At 43.3% G+C, this 26,598-nt stretch overlaps 1 protein-coding gene across 2 annotated transcripts in view; it reads left to right on the plus strand.

Annotated features, from left to right (window-relative positions):
- The window catches only part of STAG1 (stromal antigen 1), a 162,584-nt gene that overhangs the window by 56,708 nt on the left and 79,278 nt on the right, over window positions 1-26,598 (plus strand). For both annotated transcript variants that reach the window (XM_027703865.1, XM_027703866.1), the window contains exon 5: window positions 10,019-10,115. In XM_027703865.1, the coding sequence (XP_027559666.1) occupies window positions 10,019-10,115 (97 nt within the window). The remainder of the gene's footprint in view (window positions 1-10,018; window positions 10,116-26,598) is intronic.

Below are 26,598 nucleotides of genomic sequence, written 5' to 3' on the forward strand. Positions count from 1 at the left end.
TTCTCTTCAGGCTTATTGCTGGTTCCTTCTTTCAGGGTCCCAAAGTCAGCTCAATATTTTGTATTTCACGTGTACACAACTTGGGGGCTGCTCTTTGCATGAAGTCTTTGCCTCTCTCACTCAGTGCTGGTTGTGTTGGTGCTCAGTGTTGTTTGGACTCTGTAAATCCATTGATACCCACGGGAAGTTGGGATCAGATCGTTGGCAGTGGGTTTAGTTTGCTCTGGAACCCTTTGTACAGTCAGTTGTTCAGGGGGTTTTCTGTCAGCAGCTCTTTGTGTGAAGTGTGACAAGACATGCTCATGTTTTCTACAGGTACATTTGTCAGCTTTCCTTCATTAAGACTGTTCATAGAACTTTTTTAGACTGTGCTTTTTATTTTCTTAAGCAAACATGGCACTCTCCTGCTTTTTATCATTTGTCTCTTCTGTTTATTTATTTTTTCCTTCAGTAATTTTGTGGAGACAGCTGTACCCACTGTATTTCCTCACTCCCCCTCCACAGGCAGAATGGGCTATATCAGCATTTCTCATGTGCTAAACTGCCTGACTTCACAGTGGTAGGAATGAAGGACTGGGGGAACCTCCACTCCTGCAGCTGAGCCTCCCAGGCAAAAAGTTCAATCTTCACAGGCACTTCTGCACTGCTCTCTGACCCTGGTGTGAAGCTGACAGTGAGCTAAAGAGCTTGAGATGATCCTAGATTTTGTTTAGGCCTCAGACTGGAAATTTCTCATCTGTAAATTATGACCAATTTTCTGTAATGAAGTTTGTGCTCCTGTTGGTCAAACCAAGCATAGGAGTGTTCTGCTTTCCTGTGTGCTCAGGGGATTTGTTCCCCACAACAGCAGAGAGAGAATGGATCCTCAGTGATTCTGGGAGCTGTTCAGTAGCAGAACATGAACAGATCTGTGCCTCGATTACTCTGGGATATTCTGTGCTTTACAGTCACCCTTAACTGATGTTTGCAGGTCACCACAGGTTAGAGGCTGACTTGGAAAACAAACCTGCCCCCTCTGCTTGAGCTCAGGCAATAAAGGCAATGCTGGTGTTGATTAGACATGGCCCAGAGTAAATGTGGCTCCATTGTATGCCAGCTGGCATTTTAGGGTATGTACCCAAACAGAGCTTTCCAGTGTGCTGAAATGGAAGTTTTCACTGGGCCAGCAGTTCTTCTTTGTCTTTGCAGAGACCAGGAGTGCATTGTCTGGACACCTTGGCACGTGGGCATTTGTGTCCTTTGAGTTTCCCTCCCTGTCCCTGCTCTGTTTGTAGCACTGTGTTCCCTCCAGAAGTTTCCTTTGTCTCTCCTGTTTCAGTACCTCAGGGCTGTGTCACCTTTGCACCCCCTGGGCTCATGGTGATGAGGCTCTTGCTCACAGTGCTACCCTGCCCAGAGGTTTTGAGTATGAGAGCAGAAACATCAGGAAACCTTTTCTCCCCTTCAGTTGACTATCTGAAAGGATTCAAACTCTTTCATTATTACTAATTGAAAATATTTCTGAACTGTTAACAGTATTTTCAGTATTATTTTCAATATGATACCGATTTTCAGGGTTTATCCACCTCTCTGTTGCAGACTGAGGTTCTACATGCAGAAAAAAAGGGGGTGCATCCTTACAAATACATGTTTGGTCTGCTGGAGGTAACATTGAGGAAGTAAAGGAAGCACTGCCCTCCTTTCATCAGGGCTTGCTTTGTTCTCTATGCACTACATGTTAATGGTGTGGTTGCCACTTTCTTTTATCACAGTGTGTCAGGTTTGGATGACATTTAGTCATCAACATCTGTTTCTGAAATTATTTTCTGATTGGAATTCCAGGTACCTCCAGTCTTTTCTTCAGTCCTTTAGAGATTTGATGACCTGTAGAAGCAATGCAAGATAGTTCTTCCGAAGAGCTGGTACATCTTTATTGGTCTCACTAATGTGGCATATCCCTACAGCTTCTGTAGTTTTTGTATTTTTATGGAATTTAGGGGAGAAATAGATGTGGTGCCCGTGAGAACGAGGCTGCTCCTCTGGGAAGGGGGTTGGGGCCAGAGCAAACCCCACTTTGTGCTCAGCTTTCTCAGCCAGTTCCTGACACATCCTGCAGGGATTAAGCTTTGCTTTCCTTACTGCTCTCAACACCCCTGGAATTTCACCTCACAGTTATTTTAATCACATAATCATTATGCAATATAGATAATCCTGATGTTCCTTCATCCTTCCTTCTTATGTGCCTGCTTTAATCTTGCATGAACTGCAGCTGCTGATGAAGGGATCAGTCCCACCTTCTCCCACTCCCACAGCTGATGGTCTTTACACCTTTCTTGAGTGTTTTGTAGTCACACCAAGAAATAGATTGAACTAGAACGTGACACTGGTAGATTTTTTTTCAGCTGGATAAGCTTCTTGATTCAGCTCATCTCTGGCAGCAGCTCAGACTTACTCTTGATTAGAATGACTGTGTAACCATATCCACCTTATGCAGGAGGAATTCCATGTATGTTTTTACATATATACTGGAGATTAAAAACATCAGAGCAGCTGTAGCTGGATTGTACCAAAAACCCAATCTCCTGTCTCTGGTAGTGGCAGCTGAGAGAGAATAAGGCAGCGAAAAGGAATTTGGGAATTCTCCCACCACTGGCTCTTTGCAGCTCAGGGTGAATGTGGTGTCTGTGTTCTCAGTGCCCTTAATGGCTTTCTCTTCCCTGAGTTTCTCTTCTCCCTACTAGAAGTATTTTTTGCTGGATCATGTCTTTGTGTCTGCCTCAGCTATTTCTGGAAGTGAAGGTCTTTGAAGATTAATAATATACAAATATATGATACTAAGTATTATCCATGTTTTTTGTGTTGAGGGCATGTTTTAATTTCCTTATCCTTGTTGTATTTTAACAGCACAATATTGTCTCACTGGAAGGATGGATAATAGCTTAGGGTTTCCCCAGACTGTCTCAAAACTCCTTAGGAGCTTGAGTTTGCATTCTCTAAAGTTTACTGGGTAAGATGACTGCAGCTATAATTGACATTTAAACTAGTATTTCCTTCTCATTTTGCTAGGTGGATTTCTTCTGCAGCCTAATCTTGCCTTGCTTTTGGTTGTATCCTACTGAATTAAAAGGAAACAAAATCAAAATTAGGTACATGTACCCATGGTTGTTACACTGGGAACAATTCAGCCACCAAACAAAGCAGTAATTAATTAAAGGGTATCCCTTAATACCAAATGAATGTTTCTGCAGTTGTCACACAAGGTTTATTTTCCCTTGTGATGTTATAAGATGGAGATGATTTGCTGTTCATGTGAGCACATGTGCCAGCAGTGCAGTGTGTGAGAGCATTTGTACCTGGAAATACCCCTGCTATTCAAACCCAGAGAAGGCTTTTCCTCTCTAGAATGCTGACATTTTTGGAGCATCTGGGGTGATCTGTGAACCCTTTACAAATTATGCAAAGGAGCACCAATCATATGTTTTAACAAATTGATGGGTCTCTCTTGCTGGAATAGCTCAGTTTTGTTTCTGGATCTCTTTGAGGATTTTTCCATTCTCCTGTTGAGTGTTTGTGAGTAGTTTTGATGCTTTGTAGCATCTCAGAACCACTGATGCCTGTGACTGGCCCAGCTCAGACAGACACAGCCACATGTGTAACATGGCAATTGGGAGAGAGGAGCACCTACAGAAACTCTACAATGGGGAAAATGTGCTTGGTGTGGGGCCTTTGCACGGTGCACCCACCTTTTCTGAGGGTTCAGAGGAGGAGCTACAGCCCTGAGCAGTGCAGTTCCTGGGATTTTAATCCACTTGGAAGAAGAATTTTTCCCGTTCCTTTTATGCACGTCAATGTAGTGGCAGTTACATTGTGCCATTCTGATATTCTCAGAAGAGAACTGAATGTTTTTTCTTCAAGTGGTGTTTTTTTTCCCCCAGATGGTTCAATGTAAGGTGTTACACTGATTTCCCTGGGCACTGATATGTAATACCCATTCTACTGCAGAGAAATATGTGTTTACACAAACTGCCAAACAGAGAGAACTCTGTATGGGGAGTATGAATCCCTTAGTTTTGTTGGGAACAAATACTTCTAGGATTATAGTATACTTTCCCTCTCTGGGCATTAGGAAATAACAAGCTGTATAGGCAGACACTGCATGAAACATTTTCCCATCTTTGCTTATGATGAAAAATCAAGAAATACGTACTGTTACCTTAAAATGAGATTTTTTTCTAAAAAAAAGAATAATCTTGGCTTATCAGAAAGTGTTTGCTAGGTGTTGGCAAAGTATGAACTCTTTAATAATTTAAAATTATCTTCAGAGGAAAAGGAATAAAATGCAGCTTCTCAAGCTACAGTTCTTTTGATTAACCCCACATCAGGTTTTTCAGTGGGTGCATATTAGACCTGCTGCCTGTGGTTTGGAATGCAATCACTCATCTTGCAGTGTAATGCACAGTCTGAACTGCACTCACTTTCACATGCTAGGAACTACTTTATCCCCAGTAACTGTGTAATTGCTTCAGTCTTCACAGAATTTAACCTTGAAAGACTTTTATTCTTTAAAAAAGAAACCTGAACAAAGTCACTTAAAAATAGTCTTTCACTACTTGCCTTTGTTTCCCCAGGTCCTTATTTTCAGTGCACTCTCTCAGTTCTTCTCACTATCTGTTACAGCACATTTTCTACTTTTCTCTTCTCTTTGGACTGCTCTTTATACATTTAATTGAAATCTTAATTTCACTGCCATTCCTTTTTTGTTTTAATAAGGTTCACGTTCCATTTGAGTAACTTTGGGTTTTTGGCAGAAGTTGTTAGCGTAAGCTTTGATTTGGGGATTTTTCCTACCTTAATGTAAACACCCTGCAGACCCATTGTAGAGTCATTCTTTGTGCTGTCACATTCCCTGTAAATGAAGCGTGTCCAGATCAGTTGTATGAAATGGCAAATCACTTCCATGTTCTTTCTCCTCGATTTGCCTTGCCTTACAGTTGACTCAGATCTTGCATTTAACATGCACTCTGTATGGTGTCACTCGTTTTCACTGTTGTTAGTAGCACTGCTGCCAGATTGTTACTTCATTTAAATTGGGAAAGAGCTTTTTTGAAATCAACTTTCATTAATATTTAGTGGGACTGTGCTAATTTCCTCGAGCTGGCAAGGTATCCTCTGCAGTCAGTCCCCCTGGTTCCTCCAGCACTTAATGCTCCTAAGTGTGGTAATGCTCTTGCACTGAAGGAATAGGAGCTGGATTCAGAGCTGCAGAGCCTCCAGGAGGTAATAAGATAACTGCTTCATTATTTCATTCATTACAGCAGACTTGCTTTTACTGGCAATCCAAGCTGCTCTTGCTCTTCAGGACTATAAAATGCTCCTCTTTATCTTTTAGCAGCCTTTGAGATGTGAAGGTCAATATTTCTGCAAGTTGATTGATTTGAAGTTGTTTACTCACACATGGATCTATTCTACTACTTGCATGACTTTCTTTAAGCTTCTTACTTCTGTAGGGTTGCTTGTTTGGCATATTCTTCAAATTAAAGTTAAAATTATCTTTTAGTTCTTAAAACAGACTCACCAGAGGGTTCATTCCTGTGAGACTCTGGGAAACTGTCACAGGCTTTGGAAAATCTTTGTACTGACTAGGTATTTGTACCATACATCATCTGCCATTTGCAGGGGACCTTGATTTTTTTACTCAGTTCTAAGAAGAGAAGCATTTTCAGTCTTAAAAAAAAAGGTGGAGAGTCTAATTTTTGTAACAAGTACTTGTATGGGCTTGTTGACTGACCCAGAGATGTGGTGCATCCCTATGTGTGTATATGTATGTATAGAATTGTGTCTGGGTATAGGTGTAGATGTTTTCTGACAGCAGGGAGTGGAAGAGGGTCGTTGGTGTTACTGGAATAATCTGGAGGTTTTATCTGTAACTGAGCTTATCTCCAAGGAGCCTTTTCCCTGGGCACGTGCTTTGAATTTGGGGAATCCCAAATGCCTGGATCTCTGCCCCTGGGCAGGCTGCTGCAGCACATGTGCTGTGGGTCCTGTGCTGCAGGAATGCTGCATTTATCACCTATTTCATGCACAGAATGCGGGCTCACATTTCCATATGGCAAATCCATGCCCTCTGCTGCATCCCAGGGCAAAAACCTCTGGAAGCAGAGGGGGACCAGCGGAGCAGCTCCCGCGATCTGTTCCTCAGTGTTCTGGGGGAGTGAACAGCATCACTCCTGTGGGGATGGAGCCTCCCTGGACCTCCCTCCTGTCCCAGGGGCTGCCTGGCCCTTCCCTGCCCCTGTCACCACCTGTGTCTTCGCTCAGCATCCGTCTGTGTTTGGGACAGGGGACATGGAGGGGCCGGGCCAGGGGACAGGGTATCTCTGGGGGAGGTCACCAAATGGGGGTTTGCTCTTGACTCATGTGTAAGAAGCTCTTGAAAACAGGAGCCTGGGTGGAGGTGGCTAACAAGATAAAACCATCTTGGATGGTTTGCTGTAACCTGGGAGCTGTTGGTTAGAAATCTTTGTTTTTAATAGGAGTCCTTCTCTCTGTACGTGTTTATGCAAAACAATTCCATTTCTGGCATGGGCTGCATGTTGCACCATTTGCTACACGATTGCCTGTTCTTTGGTTTCTAGTTTGCTCATATTCAACCTTTTTGCCTGGTATTTGGGTTAGTGCTGTTTTGTCTTGCTGCAGTTGATACTTGTGTCTATTTTAGGTCCAGTGTGTATCATTTTTATTTTTTATCCTAGTGTTTTCAGTTTTTATAGCTCTTTTCTGTTACATCGAAAGTCAACAGTTTGATTAAGTTCCAACTGTTGGAGCATATGTAGTCTGGCTTCATTATCTCCTGTTGCCTTAAACTGTAATCTCTGACAAAATTAACCAGCAAGTGTGCCAAGTGTGCATGAGGGGCTGAGTGCTGTGGGACTGGGGGGGTTCTGTTGAGGTGCTATTTTGGGGGGTTAGGGAGGCAGTTTGTTGGCTCTGTGCTGATGGCCAGGGCAGGTGCCTGTGTGGGACTTGTCACCTCAGCTCCTGGGACAGTCACTGGGGTCTGCTCAGGGCAACCCCGAGGGTTTTACAGCAGGAACCACCTCAGCTCAGCCCCCCCTGCTCCAGGGGGGTGTTACACTGACAGCTCCACGGGATGTTGTTGTACAGGGAGGGTGTGCTCACATCTACATGTGATCTCGAGTGGAAAGTGACTGAGGAGCTTCTGCATGTCAAGTTAGAGCAAATGGATCCTACCCAAACATTCCAATTTTAGTTAAAGCTTTGTCAGTTCTAGGTCCAGACAGTCTTTGTCTGTTATCCCTGCTCAGAGCCTTAACTCTGATTTTTCTGCTTTTCTTATCTACTGCTGCCACTGAGGACTCTGCATTGCCTCAAGCCCTGTCCCTGAGCCTGGAGAAAAGCTCCTTGTCTTTATTTTTCTCTAAATTGCATTGTGGTTCCGGGTTGAAAATGCAAGTGCCACACTAGGCAGGACAGTGCCCAAGGGCACAGTGTGACCCATATGATCATTTCTGGTTGACAGAAATAGCAGAAGGGAGACGAGCTGCACTGATGCTACAGTTTTGAGGTAGTGCTGCAAAAATCACTTCAATAATTATTTAAAAGAAACAGAAACAAAATTGAAAGATACTCCTCCAGATGTCTCCCCTCCACTCCCCTTTTTTTGGTCTGGATGGGTTCACTGGCAACATTTCTGGCACAGTCCAGGAACAGTTGCAGTGCTGTAGCTGAAGGGACCATGTGTTATAGCAACAAACAGGGGTAAGGCAGCGTGGGAAGGAATTTCTTGGGTCAGCTTTACCTCCACAGGAAGTGTTTAATGTGAAACCAGGCTCTGGACAGTCCACAGGTGCTGGGGACTAGTTATTAACACTCAGGAAAAGCAGGCTCAGAGAAGAATATAGTAGACTTGAGAAACTGGTAAGGGATATGTGACTAGAGTGGGCAAAGATAAAGACAGGGAAGTATTTCTGTGCAAGCCACATGGCACAGAGTAGGACTATTCTGCCTGAAAAAGGGTGACCAGACAGAAGCATGGGAAATACAAACAGGGGCTTGGGATTTGTTTTCTCTTATTTCTTTTAAGTAAAAGCATTCGGTTGTGTCAAATAGATCTGACAATTGGCAAGTTTAAAACACCGTTATTCTTTTATTTTGCAGTGAGTAATTAACCCTGGCACATTGCTTCAAGGTGATGTAGGTACACAACTCTCTGGTTTAGACAGACACATTCAAGAGGGAAGAAATACACTGGGGTCTTGAGGGTCTGGGGGAGTCACTCAGAAATAGCAGTTGGTTCTTGCCCTTTTCTTATGCTTTCCCCTCTGTATATAACCCCCTTGGCAGATGAGCCTGTGGGCTGACCCAGCACAGCTGCTCTTTTCTTTAGTGTAAAAAATACCTGCTGGCAATTGCATGTTGTTCCAGTATCTACAGTAACAGAGCTGTTCAAACAAATCTTGCACACTGGTAGCACACCAACAATCTGATCGTTAAGATCTGTCAATATTTGGTTTAGTAAATAACTTTTACATTTGGCTACATTTGGTTTTATGTGCCCTGGAGAATTGTGGGGATGGATGGAAGTGATGGATACTTAGAGGAACAGGCCTGAATCCATGATGAAATAACAGGGTGGCAAAGCTTCATTTGAGGCCAAGATTTGCTTTTTGATTTCTTCTAAGTAGCAGAGATACCCCTTTGTAAGGTTGCTTCTCCTCCTTGGGGGGGGTGTGTGTGTGCTGGGACACAAAACCTGCACAAACTTCCTTTCCAGTGGAGTGTTCAGGTCACTGCTGGCTGTTGAGTGCCATGGTCACAGTGCCAGTGTGAGCCTGGTTTGAGGGCAGCACAGTGGGCTGTGTTAAACATGGGAGTGTCTCTGGTACACACAGAGCTGCTTTGCTGCTTCCTTTGCCTCAAACACCTGCCCAGCTCCCACTGCTGGGTGGAGGAATTTGCTCTTGGATGAGCTGGAAGCTGCAGAGAGATTTTTTGAGGTCCTGTCCTTAGAGCTTAGCTAAGAAAAAGGCACATTTTTCTAAGAGATAGAATTGTTTGGATTTGGTCTTTGCTGTTCATTCTCTGTCAGCACGGTGGGAGCTGGGTTTGTGGGCGTGGGGGTGGTGATGTGTGTGATTTTTAAAAAAAAATTAATTTTATAGAAATTCATTGTAAACCTGAACTGTCCAAAATAAACGAATCCATTTGCCAGCTGTGCTCTGATAGCATAATCAAGCTTCTCTCAATGAATGCTGCTGCATGTATGGAACAGTAAAGATTGGGTTTTTTCCTCATGAAATAAGTGAAGTTTAATATTTGATTACATTAAATATACACAGTTCCTTACCTACAGTGTTTGTGTAGCTGAGGAGCTTGGAATATCAGGGATTATAAAAATATCACCTGGCTGCCTGTAGTTCTGAGGGCACTTTGAACAGGGACTCAACTTCATTAACTGTGATCCAGCTGACTTGCTAATTCCCAGACAGTCCACCTCCAACTCGTGTGTATTATGTTATTTACCCAGTATTCCTCACTGCATTTTGTCTTCCTGACCCATGTGCAGTGTTTCTGAGTGACTGATGCGCTGCCTTGGCCTTTAGAAACCCTGAGGTGTTCACTGTGCAATGTAAAATCAGTATTTATCCAAAGGTTTCTACTCCCTGGTTTTCTGGGAATATGTATTGGCCATTCTGAATGGAGTAACAGTGTCTGGGTCTTTTTCAACACAATTTTGAAACTGAAAAAGTACTCTTTAAGTAGAATTTTGAGGAATTACAGAAATTTCAATTTGAACTTGTGTTTATACAATTACAATACCAGAAAATGATGCTCTCTGACAATATTTGTTCTGTCTCCACCCTGAGAGAAGGTGCATAGATTTCTGAATTTGTACTCGTGTATAATTATGCACGATAAATGGTCAGCTATAAAATGATATTCTGAAAACCATGAGTCATTTGCCTTTAATAAAGCACTTTGTGAGAGTCTCTGATAAGTGTTCTTTTTTTCTTGACAGTCTGTGGTGGACGACTGGATTGAATCATATAAACAAGACAGGGACATAGCACTTCTGGATTTAATCAACTTCTTTATCCAGTGTTCAGGATGTCGAGGTACAGAACGTGGGAAACAAGTTGTGTGGAATAAACCTGCCATTGTACAAACGTGTGTTAGTGCAGTGTGGGAGAGGTGTGGGAGACACTCACATTGGTGGTACTCTGTGCATGGGTGATATGAAACATTGTCTGCATTCCACAGTGACTGTGTTTAAAGCTTATTTGTCAGGGGCTACTCTTTCTCACTTTGCTGTCATCATCCCAAAGTGTAAAGTCCCCACAGAGACACTGCTCGTCAGCAACAGGAGGCAGAAGCTCTGGTGCTCCAGGTAGGCGTAGCTTTGCTTCCCCTTCCTCTTTCTGCCCCATTTGTTAAATTACAGAAGTTGGTAGGTGTAGCTATACCTTAACTTTGTTATTTTTTCTTCTGTTCTAGGAAAATGAATTTCCTTTATTCTGAAGAGGAAGGAGTCAGGCTTCAGTTGCCTTGGATTAACAAGAAAGATTTCCTGTGGATGAAGCACCAGTCCTATTTCTTCCCCTGTGATACTTTCTCCAGTCAGCAGCAGTGCCCTGCCTTTTCTCCCTCTTTAAGCAGCTCCATTGCCAGGCTGCAGCACTCGGCCTCTCCATGTTCTGTTGCCACACTGCCTTCTAATGAATTTTTCATGTGTTGTCTTTTTTCAGTTAACTCAGCCTTGAAAAGAGACAAAGACAGAGCTCTTCTCTCTCTGTAGCACCCAGAACCAAACTGTTTACTGTTTCCTGATGCTTTCTGGAGTGTGCTCTGAGTAGAGTTGAAAATAACCACAATTCAGAACTTCTTTTCTTCATTTTGTAACTGATGTGGGAATATACCTGTAGGCACCAAATGATCTGGGTAGAAGTCCCTTTTCTTCCTTCTTAAGTATAAGGTGAAGTCCCAAGTACAGTTAAAAGCATCAGAGAAAAGAAACAGGAACCATCAGCAAGATCAGCAACCCTTTTTCCTAGCTGAAGGAAATAAACTTATTCTGTGGATGGTAGGAAAGCCTGGAGCTCTGGGAGCATTCTGTGGAAGGGCTGAAGGTTGGAATTTAGGTTTCCAGCCTGTGTCAGTGCCTGTGCTGTTCACACCCGATCCCTGAAACATTTGTCAGCCCTGTTTGGCAGCTCATGTGAAAGTAGTTGTGTTCTGTTTGCTTTTTTTAGCTCTCTCTTAAAGGTGTATATGAAAAAACCAAACCAGAAGCTTCTTTGTAAGAATTTGGGCAGCATTAATCCAAAGGCATCCTCGGCCATGTGTTTTTATTCTTGATGCAAGCTTTTGGTGAAGGCATGTCATAAATATCTTCATTCCCCTGCTGCTCTCTAATTTGTACTTCCCTTCTTTCTCCTCGTTAGAGAAGGCAGCACTCTGCTAAGATTCCTGGGTTTTAAAGCTCTTGTTAGTGCCTGGTGCAGGCTGAATGCCCACTGTGAGCCCTGTGCTTCCCAGAAAAGCTTTCTGTTACTGGCTGAGGCAGCAGCAGAGTTGCTGATGGCAGTGACTTTCTTGGCTTTTTTTATTTTAGTGGTGACTTTCTGTCTGTTTTCAATACTCTGCTTTGTCCCCTCAGGGATATCTCTGCTGAGCTTCCACCAGTGGCCTTCTGGTCCCAAAGAGCAGGGACTGGAGAAAGGAAGCAAAAATGACTTATCCCCTGAACTTAGAGTGTGTTTGGGAGATTTGGTCGTGTGGTGGAATTTTTGCAGTGGCTACAGTAACAGCTGTAGAACAGGGCTAAACTCCTGGCAAACAATGCAGTTCTTTCCAGTTTCCAGTAACATGCCTGTTTTCTAGAATAAATAAAAGCTTATCAGAAGAGAGTGGCTTTTATTGATAGTCCACTTAGGGGAAAGTGCATGTGAAGCTTTCCTTAATGGAAATGAGGTACAGAAACACACAGATGTTCTGTATTTGGGGAGAAAGACCAAGGTCCTTTGTCATGGGAAGATTATATGCTCTATTATGACATTTTTATTTCCCTTAAAAGACTTGTGTTGACATCCTGGCTTGTTTCTATTTCTGATAAATAACAGACCCTTGTGAATCCAAACAGCTGCTTTATCTTTCCTAATATTCCTTCATTTTCTTCTTTTCAGTCTGGCTCACTAACACTGTCTCATTCTCCAGCCTTCTTGCCCCTGCTGACTGATAATATACCTAACTTTGTGCTTGTTGATTGAAGGGAGGAGCACAACGAGCTTGGGAGGAGGTGCCTCAGGAAACTAGGAAAGTGATGCCAGGTTTATAAATCTAGCATTTGAACAGTGCTTAGAATTATTGGATATCTAAATGTATATAAAGTACACTTAGCTGGACATGTCTTTCAGAAGTTTTAAGCAGGTGAAGAGTGTGTGCCTATTTTCTGCCTTCAATTAGAAATCATTGAGGCACCAAACTGTTTTATTTAGCAACAGTATTGACCCTGACAAAAATACCTTTCTGCTCAGAGAAACATTGATTTCTATGTATTTATCCCATTCTCTTGGGCAGCACAGATGCTTGAATGAACCTCTCATCATCCTCCAGCTCTGCTTAGAGATGTTCCTGAAGTGAGAAGTGATCTCTTGTAAATATGAGTGAGCAGGCATTGTTGTGTAAATTGTTAATACAAAAAAACTATTAAATTAATGACTTTTGCAGATGAACTTAAAAGATCTGTGCAACTTAAAATTAAATAAATGTACACCAAAAGTTCAAGCCTGTCTGTCCTTTGTTAACTCTTCTGAGCATCTGTTCCCTCAGTTCCGTCCTGTATAACGTGTTCTGCTCCATACATTGATGTCCATTAAAACACTTGAGCATGACTCCAGTGCTCTGCCTGGGTTTGCAGGGAGTCAAAGGGTATAAATGAGAAGTGTCTTGTGTTGAACTGCCAAAGCAGCTCAGTTCAATAACCAGCTTTGTGTGGGAGTCCCTGTCCAGGCCATCCTGCCTCTAGTTTGCCAGCTCAGTCTGTTTGTTGCTGATTTTGATTATGAAGAGGGGAAATAGTTTCTTACAGGATTTTTCTTTATCTTGCTGTTTTTTTTCCTCCAAGAATACAAACAAAAATCCCTGCCTTTCCCAGCTTGTCTGTGTAGTCTCCTGCATCATGTTACGTTGGATTTCTGTGGCAGAAAAATGGTTAACAAGGACTGACACACTCACCTGTTTAGTTTTTGTTTCCAGCCTTTTGAAATGTGCTGCTGCTTCTAGGAGGATCTTGTATCAGATAGATGACAAAGTTAGTTTTAAAATACATTTTTTTCCTGGAAAAACAGCAAGTAAATGCTGTTTCCAGTCCTTGAAAAACCCCAGGTTTGTCTGTTGGTAGTAGGTATTTATTTTCCACAGGATTCGCAATCTAAAGCAGATGGTGTTGTGTTTAGCTTCTCATTGCTCAGTCAGGAGCTTATTTTGGGTGTTTGCTTTATTAGATAAGAGGGAACTTTTTGATTTTAGCCTGTCATAATGAGAAAGGGATTTATCAAGGACCTGCCCCTGGGCTGGGGGTGGAGGTGTGTCCATACTCCTGAGCTTGCTGTCCTGAGCAGCATTGTGGACACAGGCATCCTCCTCCCTTGCACAGGATTTTCAGGTCAGTGTTCAGAGTTTTCTGAGGGTTTTGTTTTTGCGAGCTCTTTTCCATTGCTTTCCTCTTTGTAGGAACATATTTTTGCTTTTCCCCCTTTTTTCTTTCTTTTTGTGAACCCTTCTGTAAAGCAGAGAGTGGAACGCTGAGGTCTGTGAGCAAACTGAAATGCCTGATCAGCAATACACGTGTGCAGGTCCCAGAAGGATCATAACTGTGTCAGGGTGATGCTGCATCTGGGCTAATTAGCTCTGCCTCTCAGCCTGAGTAATTAGCTCAGGTATCATGCTCTGCTGCCATGACAACCAGGCTGTTTCCATTTCTGGAGCTCCCCGTTCCGAGCTGCCTTGGGTGTGTGCGTGCCTGTCTGCTTCTGCCTTCTGTTATTGATAGTAAACAATCTGAAAGCTCCACAGCACTCTGACCTCCCCACATTTTAAAGGCAGAGAGCCATACTTGTGGAATAAATATTTCTTTTTCCTCACCAGAAGCAATTAGTGGTTGGAACAGTCTCTTGAGCTGTGAAGGAAAACCAGCCATCAAGTCTGTGGCAGAAAAGAAGCTTTTTTTTTGTAAGGAAAAACTGTCTCTCTCATGGTTGAAGAGGAAACTACTTGACTAGTTTCAAGTACTTTCATTATTCCCATTCTTTCTCTCCCATATCCATCTCCTCCCCTCATTTATTTTCTGCCAGGTAAGCCAGAAAGCTGTGAGTTCTTGAGGAGGTTTTCAGCAGTGGTTTGAGCAGTGCTGCCACTGCCTGCCTTGCCTCTGTCACACAGCTCTGACAGCGTTTGCTGATGGAACAGAACCGGGGAACCCCCTCACTGTTCAGTTCCAGGAGTGCTGTGGCTTTCCTGGATGTGAGGGCTCTCCACTGCTTTGGGGCTCTTTGCTTTGGCACACTGAAGTTGTCCTTAGGAGTAGCTGGTGCAGGAAGCAGGTGAAGTTCCTTTAGACCATGTTTCTCCTGGTGTATTTTCCCCCTCAGAGTCTTCTCTGTAGGTTGGTGTGTGGAACCAGTCACTGCTGAGCAGCCAAACTGCCCCCTGGCAGCACTGAGTGCTGGGCTTGCTTAGGGCTGGGTGGATCTGTGCCTGAGCTCTGCCCTGCCAGAGCAGGACACCTCTAGGGAGTGTTTCCTGGCAGCCCTTGGGCTTCCTCACACTCTCCTGCTCCAGCCTGGAATGTTGTGTTGTTCCTCACCTGTTCTAGGAAGTTCCTCTGAAAACTCCTGATGGAATGGTGCAAGCTGAGTCAGTAAGTGCAGGAATTCTGACTTGGCTTGCTTGCATACAGGATGCATGCTCATTTTGATTTTTATTAGTGCTCTGGGTGCTTAATTAAGGGCAAGCTAAAAGATTTCTGCTCTGCCAAAGGACATTGAAGGCTAAAACCAGGAAAAAACACCATAAAGTGGCCATTGTATGGTCTGGAAAAGCAATGAACAAACAACTGCTTGCTTTGCTGTTGGACAGGATTCCAGAAAGCAAATTCGCTGGGAAATAGTCTTATTTACTCTGATTAATAGTATTTTTATAGGGGGCATAACATTGTAAATAGAGTAATGGTTTAAAAAAATTATTTGTGCAGGGCTTTGTGATCGATGGAACAATTGTTCTGGACAGATGGATGTTATTGAGCATGGAATGAAGACTGATAAATATAATTTCCTGCATATGGGCCTTTTGCAAGGAACTGCAAATAGTGAGAAATGTTACTGACTTTGGCATGTGTTAAAAGGCTTTATCTCTTCAGTCATTTATTTATTATTAAGAAGTTGGTATCATAAATATTTCGCATTGTGAACAAATTAGAAAATAATGTGATTCATTCATTGGAGGCAGTATTGTTATTGAGGGTATAATGTCTGCTTTCTCACAGCTTCTTCAACAGAATCATTTTTTAGTGTATGAGTATAGGGAAGAAGTTGCAAAGTAAAGGACTAACATATATTTTGAAAAATTATTATTTACTCGTTCAAGATTTGTCATAGCAATGTCAAGGATTTATAAAATATTCTGTATGTGTGGTATACAGAAATAAAAACACCCCCAGAACTATACAAAGCAGTTAAAAACATGCCTTTAGCCACATTCAAAAAGGGAAGGTAAGTCTGAAAGGTGGAAATGACTTCATTTTAATTTTAATGTGTGGTGTAGATAAACAAGATCTGAACTTTGTACTTCTTGTTTCTGAGCCTCGAGGTCATTTTTACAATGTGTTTGTCTTGAAATGAAAGTTTACAAAATTCAAACTGCAAATAAGATGCAAATGATGAACTGGCTTGGGTGGAAGGTAACTTGGGTTGCCAGGCATGCATTAAATGTTTCATCAGCTCTCTAAAGGAAGGTAGGTAAGGTGAAATGAGTTCATATCACACACAATTAATGTGGTTTCATCCAAATCAGGTTTTTGTGAAGAAATACAAATGATTAATATTTGTGACATTCTTGAAACTAAAGCTTTGGTTTCATTGTGTGTATTGTTTCAAATCAAAAGGTTTTCACTGTTTCCTCCTGTTTGCTGCTGGATGGCATTTGTATTTGGGTTTTGACATCTCATGGACTCTTTCTTCCTCACTATTTCTTTTTCCCATTCTTTAGCTTTTCAGAGATTGTTTGACTATGGGAAAAGTAGCCACAAAATTACTTTTTTGATTCTTTTAAGCTTTGCATGTTCCTGACTCTTCAGGGGATGGGAAGCCTTGAAGAAATTAAAATAAAAGATTGTTCAGATCTGGAAGCGCAAAGAAGTGTTGAAGGACAGCAAAACATTTTATGGCCACTTGTGGATGATGGCATCTCCTTCCCAAAGATGTGTCCTGCTACTCTCAGGAGCGAGTGGGAAAAGACCTCAGGAATTTGCTTTCGGTGCAGGAGGTGTGAATGAAGGGCACACTGGGCTTGGGTTGAAAACCTGAATGAAATACCTGCTGTGCTGACTCTGCCTCAGTGCAGGAGTTCACTCTGGGAGCTGCTAACGGGAGCAGCAGTAATTTAAACCACATGTAGTTTTCTTTATGACTTGCTACCTGAATATATGGAACTGGTCATGTTTCACGTGACAGCAGACCAAAAATAAGCTGGCTTAAAATCAGCTATTAACTACTTTATGAGTATGAATTAATATCAACTTTCAAATAACTTAAATGTATTGAATTAATTGACAGAACTTGTGGTACTAAAATACTTTAGAGCAAATGTATAATGTAAGGAAAGACAAATTACCTTTGAAATGAATTCTGTGCTGCCAGTTCTGTATAATAAGTTCAAATCTCTGCTGGAAATGAAAGCACTCCTTGTAAGCCTGGAACAAAGTCTGTGTTCTGCTCCCGTGTACTGCTAAGTAAACTCAGAGCTTGGAAAATTATTTTTGGCACTGCATGTTGGAGATAAATTGTGTAAGGCTTTCAAATACTACTGCTTGTTTTCCACTATATTAATTTAATTACAGACAGATCGATCTGGGAAATAGAGCTGCTCCTGTGACTGCAGGGCTTCAGCTGGGGAGTCTCTGTTTGACGATGCTTTAATGCTACAACTTTCTGAGAGAAGAGGAATAAACACCTCTTGATGTTTATGGTTCAGAATAGTCACTGTTGTACCAGCCAGATCTGTGCCATTTCCTCTTCACTCAGGTTTGCTTTCTGTGTTATACAGATCTGTTCCAGGAGGGACACCCTCTGCACTCAGCAGATGAGAAAAACCTTGCTTGGATTCCTTTTGAGTATTGTTCCAGGAGTTGTGGGGAAATGATGCCAGGACATGAGTTTGCTCCCTGTGTGTCAGATGCATTGCTGGGTTTATTTTAGATGACAGCGATGGTTCTCTCTGTGAAGATAGGAACTAATTACCAAAAGCAATCAAACACCACCAGATCTTAGCCCTTCCTGACTGGATTACAAATGGGAAGAGTCCCCATGGCTCTGATCTTTCCAAAGGTGCAAATTCTGCTGGAGATTGTCAGACTTTTTGCGGACCAGGAGCGGGAATTAAATTGCAAAAATGACGTTTCTCTCAGCAAACACTGTAATTACAATTCTCTCTCTTTTGCATTAAGGAAGCCCTAGACTTATTTGATGAAGTGCAGTGCTGGTACACTGCAGTAATTACTTCTGAAGAGAAAGAGGTGGGCATGATTAAAAAGGTCTGTATCCTATTGAAAAAGCCATATTCCTTGGCACAAAGAAAGTGGTTAAACCAAATCCAGTATTCTCTTAATCTGCAAGCATTCAACAGTAGCTGGATTTAGGAAACAAAGACAAGCTTGAGTTTCAAAGAAGATACATCTGAATTTGGAAAAAGTGGACTCTCAGGTGTGTGCTGCTCCCATTGCAGCACTGCCTCCTTCCTTCCTTGTTCATGTTGGTCTCCTCACACTGCCTCAGTTGTCTTTAACCTGAACCATGACTAGCTGAGCCCTGCAACTGTTCACATCCTTTTCATGGAAGTTTCCCTTATTTACATGGAGCAGGAGGTGTGGTGGAATGTTTTGGGGTACCTGGAGGGGGAGAAAAGGGTGTTTGTTGTGCAGAAGTGCTCTCAGATCTTGCAGGAGCAGCGAGGAGCTCCCTCACCAGCAGTGTCTGTACCCTGGTTTAACCCCAGCTCTGAGAGCCCCCAGCAAAGCTGAGCCCGGGTCTGGGGTGAGTCCCCAGCTCAGGAGGGAGGTGTGGAGTTCAGCATTTGTGCCTGTTAACCTGTGCCATTCCAGCTGGGAACAGCTGGGAACAGCTGGCAGTGCCGCTCTCCACCCGCGGCACCGGGGCCTGGGTGGGACGGGAGGGCAGGAGGGGCTGGGAGGGGTAACACAGCTCTCACTGCTTGGAGCCTGTTCACTCAGGAATAGTCTGGGGGCTTTAATAGGCACCATCTGTGGGGGGAATTGGCTTCTACAAAGTCATAACATCATCTTTGGAAATCCCTTTAATGCAGTTTGTCAGATCTACCACAGTCTCTGCTGCTTGTTTTGGTCATTTCATCATTGTTGAAATAAGTGTTCTGGATAACTTAGAAGTTCTTATGACTTAGGAAAAAGGGCCTAGAAATACTTTTAGCAACTTATTAGAGTGAAACTCACTGTAGAAATATTTAACTACATAGATATAGTGGTAGTGGAATTTCAGTTTGTGGTGACATAAATAATGGCAATTTTCTGCTCTGTTGGTTCAAAGCATTTTTGCCCCCCGTTTTGATTTTCATCTTGTATTCTTGAAGTCACTTTAATTAACTGACTTTTTAATTAAGTGACTTCTTTTTTCATTGATGAAGAAGAGATAGATGCATTTCAACAAAAGAGCATCTTTTGAGGTGAACAAAGGATTGCTGTTATTCCTGGGTTCTCACAGCCTGCCTTTTTAAGCTGCTAGTTTTTTCTTTAGGGAAAACAGAAAATGTAACACACCAAGTGAGACCAGTCTATTTGCACAGGTCTCCATAAAACCAGAAGTAATTTCTTGCAATTAGAGCTGGGTTTAGGAAGAGTCCCCTTTTTTTCTTTCCAGAGTTTTGAACCAAAAGAAGTAGAGAATCTCGAACTAGAGTTTCTATGTTTCCCATGGAATTCCTGCTCTAGGAAGTGGCTGTGTGTGACTGTATTTGTGGGGAGCCCCTTTGATTCCAAGGATGTTGCTCACGTGACTCTTGTTTGAAGGGAGCTCAACCAGAGTCCTCAAAGTACTTCCTCCCTTCAGACTCTTTTGATACCCTGGGAAGGCCTGGGCTCCCCTGGCAGCCTCTGCAGCTGTAACTTGGCTGACTTTGGCACCTGTGTCACTTCTGGAGTCTGAACCTGCTGCTGAATGGAGATGACAGCAGTTGCTGGGCCAGTCAAGGTGCCAAGTGACCTTTGTAGTCTTAACTCTGGGTCTTGTAACAAGAATTTTGTGTCTTATGTGTCTTATGGTTTAACTTTTAGTAGGCAGCCAGCTGTAGATTCTCACTTCTTGTTCCCCACTGGGAACATAGTGGAAATCACTGAAATTCTTTCTCTAGAGCCCTTGAATACAAGTTACTTCTGATCTGCAGAGAGGAGCTTTTTCTAAAACTGTGGTTTAACAAAACAAAAGTGTTAAATGATTTTTGCAGTTCACAGAATCACAGGATAGTTTGGGTTGGAAGGGACCTTAAAGCCCATCCAGTCCCACCCCCTGCCATGGGCAGGGACACCTTCCACCAGCCCAGGTTGCTCCAAGCCCCATCCAGCCTGGCCTTGGACACTTCCAGGGATGGGGCAGCCAAAGCTCCTCTGGGCAACCTGTGCCAGGGCCTCCCCACCCTCCCAGGGAAGAAATCCTTCCCAATATCCCATCTAACCCTCTCCTCTGGCAGTGGGAAGCCGTTCCCCCTTGTCCTGTCCCTTCATCCCTTGTCCTCAGTCCCTCTCCAGCTCTCCTGGAACCCCTTTAGGCCCTGGAAGGAGCTCTCAGGTCTCCTTGGAGCCTTCTCTCCTCCAGGCTGAACACTTCCAGCTCTCCCAGCCTGGCTCCAGAGCAGAGGGGCTCCAGCCCTTGGAGCATCTCCATGGCCTCCTCTGGACTTGCTCCAGCAGCTCCATGTCCTGATTCTGTTGGAGCCCAGAGCTGGAGGCAGCTCTGCAGGTGGGGCTTCACCCTGCTGCCCACCCTGCTCTGGCTGCAGCCCAGCACACAGGGGGCTTTGGGCTGGGCACACACTGCTGGGGCACAGTCAGCTCGAGGGAGAGAATCACAGGCATTGCCACGGCTGCTGTGAGAGAGAGGAGAAAGGAATTCAGCTGCTGGGCCTGTCCAGAGATCAGCATTTCATCCTGGGGTGGCAGCACTGACAGCATCTCAGCAGACCTCACTCTGTCTGGGTTCAGAGGAAAGGAACCCATTTGTTTTCATCTCCTGGTTTATAATTTGGTGAGTTGGTGAAGTGATCAGTGACACAGAATCTTTGTGCTCTGAATGATGAGGAGATGGAGTTTGTGAGTTGGCAGCACTTGGATCTGTAATTTTCCAAGCAGCTGTTGAACTGTCTTTTCAACCAATCACCACTGCATTTGCTTCCAGAAGATGTCAATCTTTCCATTAATGTACAGAAGAAAATATATGCCAGTCCTGGTACCACCTGTGAATATTTCAGTAACAGACTGGAATTTTAAGTCCTGATTAACGAAGGAAAGAGATTCAAAGTGCCATGAGTTCTTTATCTGAGTTACAAAGGTAACAAAGATTTGATTACAAATCTTAATGATAATGGTGCAGAAAACCAGGCTGAGCTAGTTTGCTTTTTGTTCTCAAGATTTGTGATAAAGTAATATTTTTTCTTTTTTCCCTCTGGAAACTCCAGGTTTGTGGGGCTGGCCCCAGAATGGCAAAGATTTGTGGTGATGCAGAGATGCAGAAATGTGACTTACTGCTGTGGTGTGCAAAACACAGCTTATTCTCTCTCATATCATACATTTTGACAGTTTATAACTAAATGCATGGCTTAGAGTTTAATTTGTAATGTTTACAGATGGAGTTATGTATACTTCTGTCAAACAGATACTTCTGTTTCTACTGTTTGTGGGGGAGAGTCCCCTTGAGCTGTAAAGATTTTGGAACACCTTGTGTGTCCTTTTGCTGCTCCACTTGCAGCCCTTCCAGGAGAGTGGCAAACAGGGAAGGTTCCAGCCCAGGCCCACGACAAGCACTTGCCAACCATTCTGTGTAACAGCAAGGAAGGATGTTCTCCCTCTCACAGTTGTTTGATACCTAAGGCTCAACCCCTTTACCCCTGGTTTCCATGGCAGCCTGGAACAGCAGTATTATACTTCAGCTGGGTGCTGTGTGGAAAAATCACTTTATTGAGCTCTCTGATAGTTCACTGGTGACTTCCTTGGCATGTTTTTGAGACCTAACAAACAGTTGCATCTACACTTCCTCTGTCCCACATGGAATTTTGTAGAGCCTTCTCATCACCCTCTTCTCACCACTCCATTCCATTTCGTTGCAGTTATTTCTTTGTATTAAAAATGCATCAGTTAAGATCAGAGAGTGAAGCTCCATTGATATGTTTCTGAGCTGATCCTTGTGCCCTCTTTCTTAATGTGCTCTCTTGGGTGTGAAGCCTCTTCTGCCCCAAGTTTGTGAGGTCCCAGCACTGAGATCTGTGGTGTAAACACTTTGCTGATATGGGCAGTGCTGGTTCAGCCCCTGCAGGGTGTTATCAGAGCAGAGTCACAACTGCTGGGTATGAACTGCTTGGGCCTGAGCCAGACACTGTGGCTGGAAATTGTCAGGTCACCTTGGGATATCACTTTATTGCTCTGATACTTTCCTCAGGGATTTCCCTGTTGTGCTACACTGCATGTTATGTATATAATGCCATAATTATTTCTTTTTCCTCCTTGATTGGGATATAAAATTCAAGTTTATTATGTTTTAGGAAGAAAAAATAGAGGTTGGGGAATGAAGGAAAAATTTTGACATGTTCAGAGTAAGTGAATTGATCTCAAACTGTGTAGTCAAGTACTATTAGTAGAGTACATTGTAGTGTAATGAATATTACTCTGGTACACCATGGTTGTTAGTTGTATTTATTCAGTACACAGTATTAATAATTGAGTTTACTTGCATTGGCTTTGCTCCAGTTATGGTAGGTTATAAAATCAAGAAGGATGCTATGGGCCAGGTTTAGCACCGAGCTGTAAAGGTGTGAGATAAGTTAAAGTGCAGTGCTTAGGTGTAGCTCCAGATTTCAGGTGCACAGATGGATATCCCCCAGCTTGCTTGTAGGGCAGTACACACAGAATTGACCTTATGAAGTGGCTCATGTTTGCTGGGGCTCAGAAGGCAGACCAGACACCAGGCAGCTCTTGGGGAAGGGGAGCATTGCACTCCTCACCCCCACGACTGCTCCCCTCTGCTGCCTGTGCTGAGCAAAGCTGGCAGTTCCTTCTGCCTGGAAACAGGGAGAGACATCACACGGTGGTGAAAAATGCATTAACCCTCAGGTATTCTGAGACTTTGATCTCCTGGAAACAACACGAGGTGGCAGGGAGTGTGAAAATGGGCAGCCCTCTCTCCTCCTTGCATTGCTTTTTAGCTCCTGTCAGCCTGTAATAACAGCAAAAAAGTACTAAATGTTATGGAATCACAGGATGCTTTGGGTTGGAAGGGACCTTAAAATTCATCCAGTGCCACCCCCTGCCATAGGACACCTTCCACCAGCCCAGGTTGCTCCAAGCCCCGTCCAACCTGGCCTTGGACACTTCCAGGGCTGGGGCAGCCACAGCTTCTCTGGGCAACCTGTGCCAGGGCCTCCCCACCCTCCCAGGGAAGAAATCCTTCCCAATATCCCACCTAACCCTGCCCTCTGGCAGAGTTACTGGAAACAGTCTGTGTTGACAGAGAGTTACAGCTGAGAATGCCCAAAACATGGGTACTGTACAGAAAATTCAGCACTGTGGCTAAACTTGAACATGGTTAAAATATGAACCTGTTACAGTAAAGACACCCTGATATTAGCACTTCCAGATGTCTTAAACTGATAGTGGGGGAGAGGGAGCATTGGGAAACCTTAAAGGGAAAGCTTGCCTAAAGTGCTGAAAGCTGGGGAAAAAATACTCTTGTTTTTTACAAAATATTGAGAAAACTTAAGTGTTTTTTACAAAACAGTATATTAGGTGTAGGTTCTATTAAAGTCTTTTATAAGTATTGCTCTGGATTTTCCCACTTTAAAGAGTTTTCCACCAAGCTGTAAGACCCAACCAGAGGAGTTGTTAAGCTGGTCATGGAAGGTGTCCCTGCCTGTGGCAGGGGGTGCAATGACAGGAGCTTTAAGGTCCCTCCCAACCCAACTGTCCTGTGGTCCTGTGAGGAAGGTGGCTGCTTTATTCTGGCTCTTGCATTTGGGTATCAACAACAAATGGTATTAGTGGCGTGGTAATACATGGTGTGTTTACACAGCCATTTTTAACTTGAGCAAAATACATGATTTCAACTATTTCTGATCGTAAAATTTTTAAGGTAAAGGATCTAAAACAATCTGAGAGGATTATAAATAAAGATTTAAGCATTCTCCTGATTCAGCCTGCCTTACTTGCAATGTTCCTCTGTGTTTTTCTTCTTTCCTTTTTCCTTAGCAGCACTTGATTAATTTTCCCCCTTGAGTCCACTATCTTAGTGTTAATTAATGTGCTCAGACTCTTCCTTCCCTCTTGTATTTCAGCTGCTGTTTATTACTGTTTGTCTTTCAGCACTCTTTTCAGGACTTGCTGCTTTATTACTTATTAAAGTTTTGGGGTTCTAGTATTATTAAGTTTATACAGGTGTATCTGTTTTATGTTTTGCTCTCAAACACTCCTTAGTGAATCTTAGACATACACTCTTGAGGAACAAGTTGCATGTTGAGCTTTCTCAGTTTTCTGCTCCTTTTCCCACATTTCCACTTCTATTTGTCTTGCCAACACTTGCTGTGATCTGTGTGTGTTCCAGCAGTTTATCTTCTCTCAGTTCTGAGGTGACACTTCCCTCTTGCATTGTATTTTTAGCAGCATATCCAGACTTTTGCTCATTTTGGCTCTAATATGTGCTCTCTTGTTCTCTTACCAATGCCAAAACATGTTGAGCAAATATTCATTGTGTTGTTTTAAGTTCACTTTTGATCTGATGCTTCCTCTCACTTTTCCCTCGTAGCCAAGTTCCAGTCAAAAATTTTAAAAAATATTCAAGTTTTCCTCACAGCCTTTTTTTTCCTGTAGGGTTTCTTCTCTTTATAAATCCCTTGTAAGTGAAGGTCCTGTCTTTGCTCTGGAATAGCTAATCCAGGCCCAGTCATTGATATCAAAAGCAGCAGATACAGTATCTGTGCCACTCCCTGTGGGGAGCTTTCTCAGATAACGTGACACATTTAAACCATTGCTGTTATTGATTTCCTACTCCTTCTCCTCAGGCTGGTTAATGACTAAGCTCAGAGCACCTGGGTTTCTCAAAGTTCATGGAGTGGGAAGTTGAAGTTGTTAGTTTGTGTGATAGATACACATTTCCAGTGAGGACAAAGCAGGGCTGGGGCCTGAGCCCTGTCCCTTCTGTTGTGCAGTGAGGAAGGGCTGAGTGAAGCCTCGCCCCCTTCCTGAGGCTCCGGGGTTTTACACCCCCCAGGCCGTTGTTCCAGTCCTTCATGTGCTGCACTTCTGGGCATCCAGCCAGGGGACTGCAGGGAAGGTGCCTGGAAAATGGAGAATGTACCATTATGGGCTGGTTTGAGATAGGTTAAATTGTTCAAGTTCTCTCACAGGAGCTCAGAAGTGCAAGCAGATAGCAGTGGGGAGCATCCTGATCAGTCCTCCTGGGAGAGCACCCCTTCCTGCCCTGCCCTCCCCTCCCTGGTTCCCTGGCTGCAGCAGGACCTGCACACATGGCAGAGACAGGACAACCCCCACCCCTCCCAAATCCCGCTGTTCTCTGGGGCTGGTGAGGCCACAGAACAGTGCCCGGGCCTGGAGCCTGGGGGCTCATCAGGGTCCACAAAGACACTGCAGCAAGGTTGCACAGAGCAGCTTCAGTTTGGCACTTCTTAGTTTCTGCTTGAATTTCTCAACATAAAGATTAGGTATTTTTTTTGCATGGGATTTCTCAAATTATTTGTACTTCCTTAAAAAAAAAAGCTTCATACATGTCTTCAGACAGTCAAAAAGTAGAAAGGGACATTGGAATGGGCTAACAGCTGAGGGAAAATAGATTTCTTTTTTCCCTAGCAAAGCAGGAAAAATAATTATGTGACAAAGGAGGTCTCCTCTCATCTTACATCCTTTTAACTGAAGAGAGGGAACGATAAGGCATTGCTTTGAGCCAGCTCAGCTCATTCTTGCATTGTCTTTTCACAGACCATTGGCAGTAAATGCTTGGTCTTTAATATACTCTAAATAAGTGATTTCATGAGAAGCAGAACTAATGAAGAGGGGTTTCTAGTGGATCTGTGTTGGTCAGTTTTACTGAATTAGATGAAAGCAGTTGAACATATTTGTGAAGAATCAGATAACCTTTATGAGAGAGGAAGTTCTGAAGGCCATGTAACTTAAACAGATTTGGAAGAACCTCATGACTTTTTGGAAACCAGAAAAGCTCCCCAGACACAGAGCTGGGGAAGAGGTGGTTGTGCTGCAGCTGAGGCTTTTGCTGAAGAAGCAGCAGCACTCACAGTGTGAGTGTCCCTGTCTGCCTCCAGCTCAGTCAGGACTGAGAGAGATTAACAGAGATTGAGGTCGTGGTTCACTCTGTGCCCCAGTGACCTCTTTGGCTTCTGTTCACTGACCTGCTTTGGTAAAATTTATTGGGACACTTTATATCCAAGATCAGTCAGATTTGGTTAAACAGATGATTCAGACTTTATTAAGCAGCATAGTTACAGACAGAAATGTACCCAAGTCCCATTTTTTTCTTTCAGGTTAAGAAAAAAATCATAGAAACATTGCAGGTAGATGGTGGCTTTCATTTAATGGAGGAAATCAAATGTTTTAGATATAAGATGTCTCAAAGAAGTTTCTGTCTCTCCAGTCTCACTTGGCCTGGAGGCTCTCTGAGGGGTGAGGTGAACACTGAAAGGTAAGGATTGGCTCTGGGATGCCTGGAGCTCAGGGGGCAGTCTGTGCTGCCATTGCTGATAAGGTTGGGCCTGGAGAAATGCTGCCAGTGCAGACATCCCTTTGGTCCTGATCCTGCCCTCCCCTGAGAGGAGCTCAGTTGGTCAGAGCTTGGTGCTAATGACACCAAGGTTGTGGGTTTTAGCTATTCAGAAGAATGCATAATAAAGAATCTGTAGTACATGGAGCCTCTTCCAGTGTGGTGGAACAGAAATCCATTACTTTTCCTTTGAGAAGTACTCAGTATTTTAAAAACTGCTTTGGGGCTTATTGTAATTGCTCAGAAATATTGTAGAAAGTACAGTAGTGGTACAAAGCACTTGCTCTGAGCTGAAATGAGTTTATCC

The sequence above is a fragment of the Neopelma chrysocephalum genome, unplaced genomic scaffold (assembly GCF_003984885.1).
Source record: "Neopelma chrysocephalum unplaced genomic scaffold, ASM398488v2 Primary Assembly neopelma1_252, whole genome shotgun sequence".
Classification (NCBI taxonomy): Eukaryota; Metazoa; Chordata; class Aves; order Passeriformes; family Pipridae; genus Neopelma; species Neopelma chrysocephalum.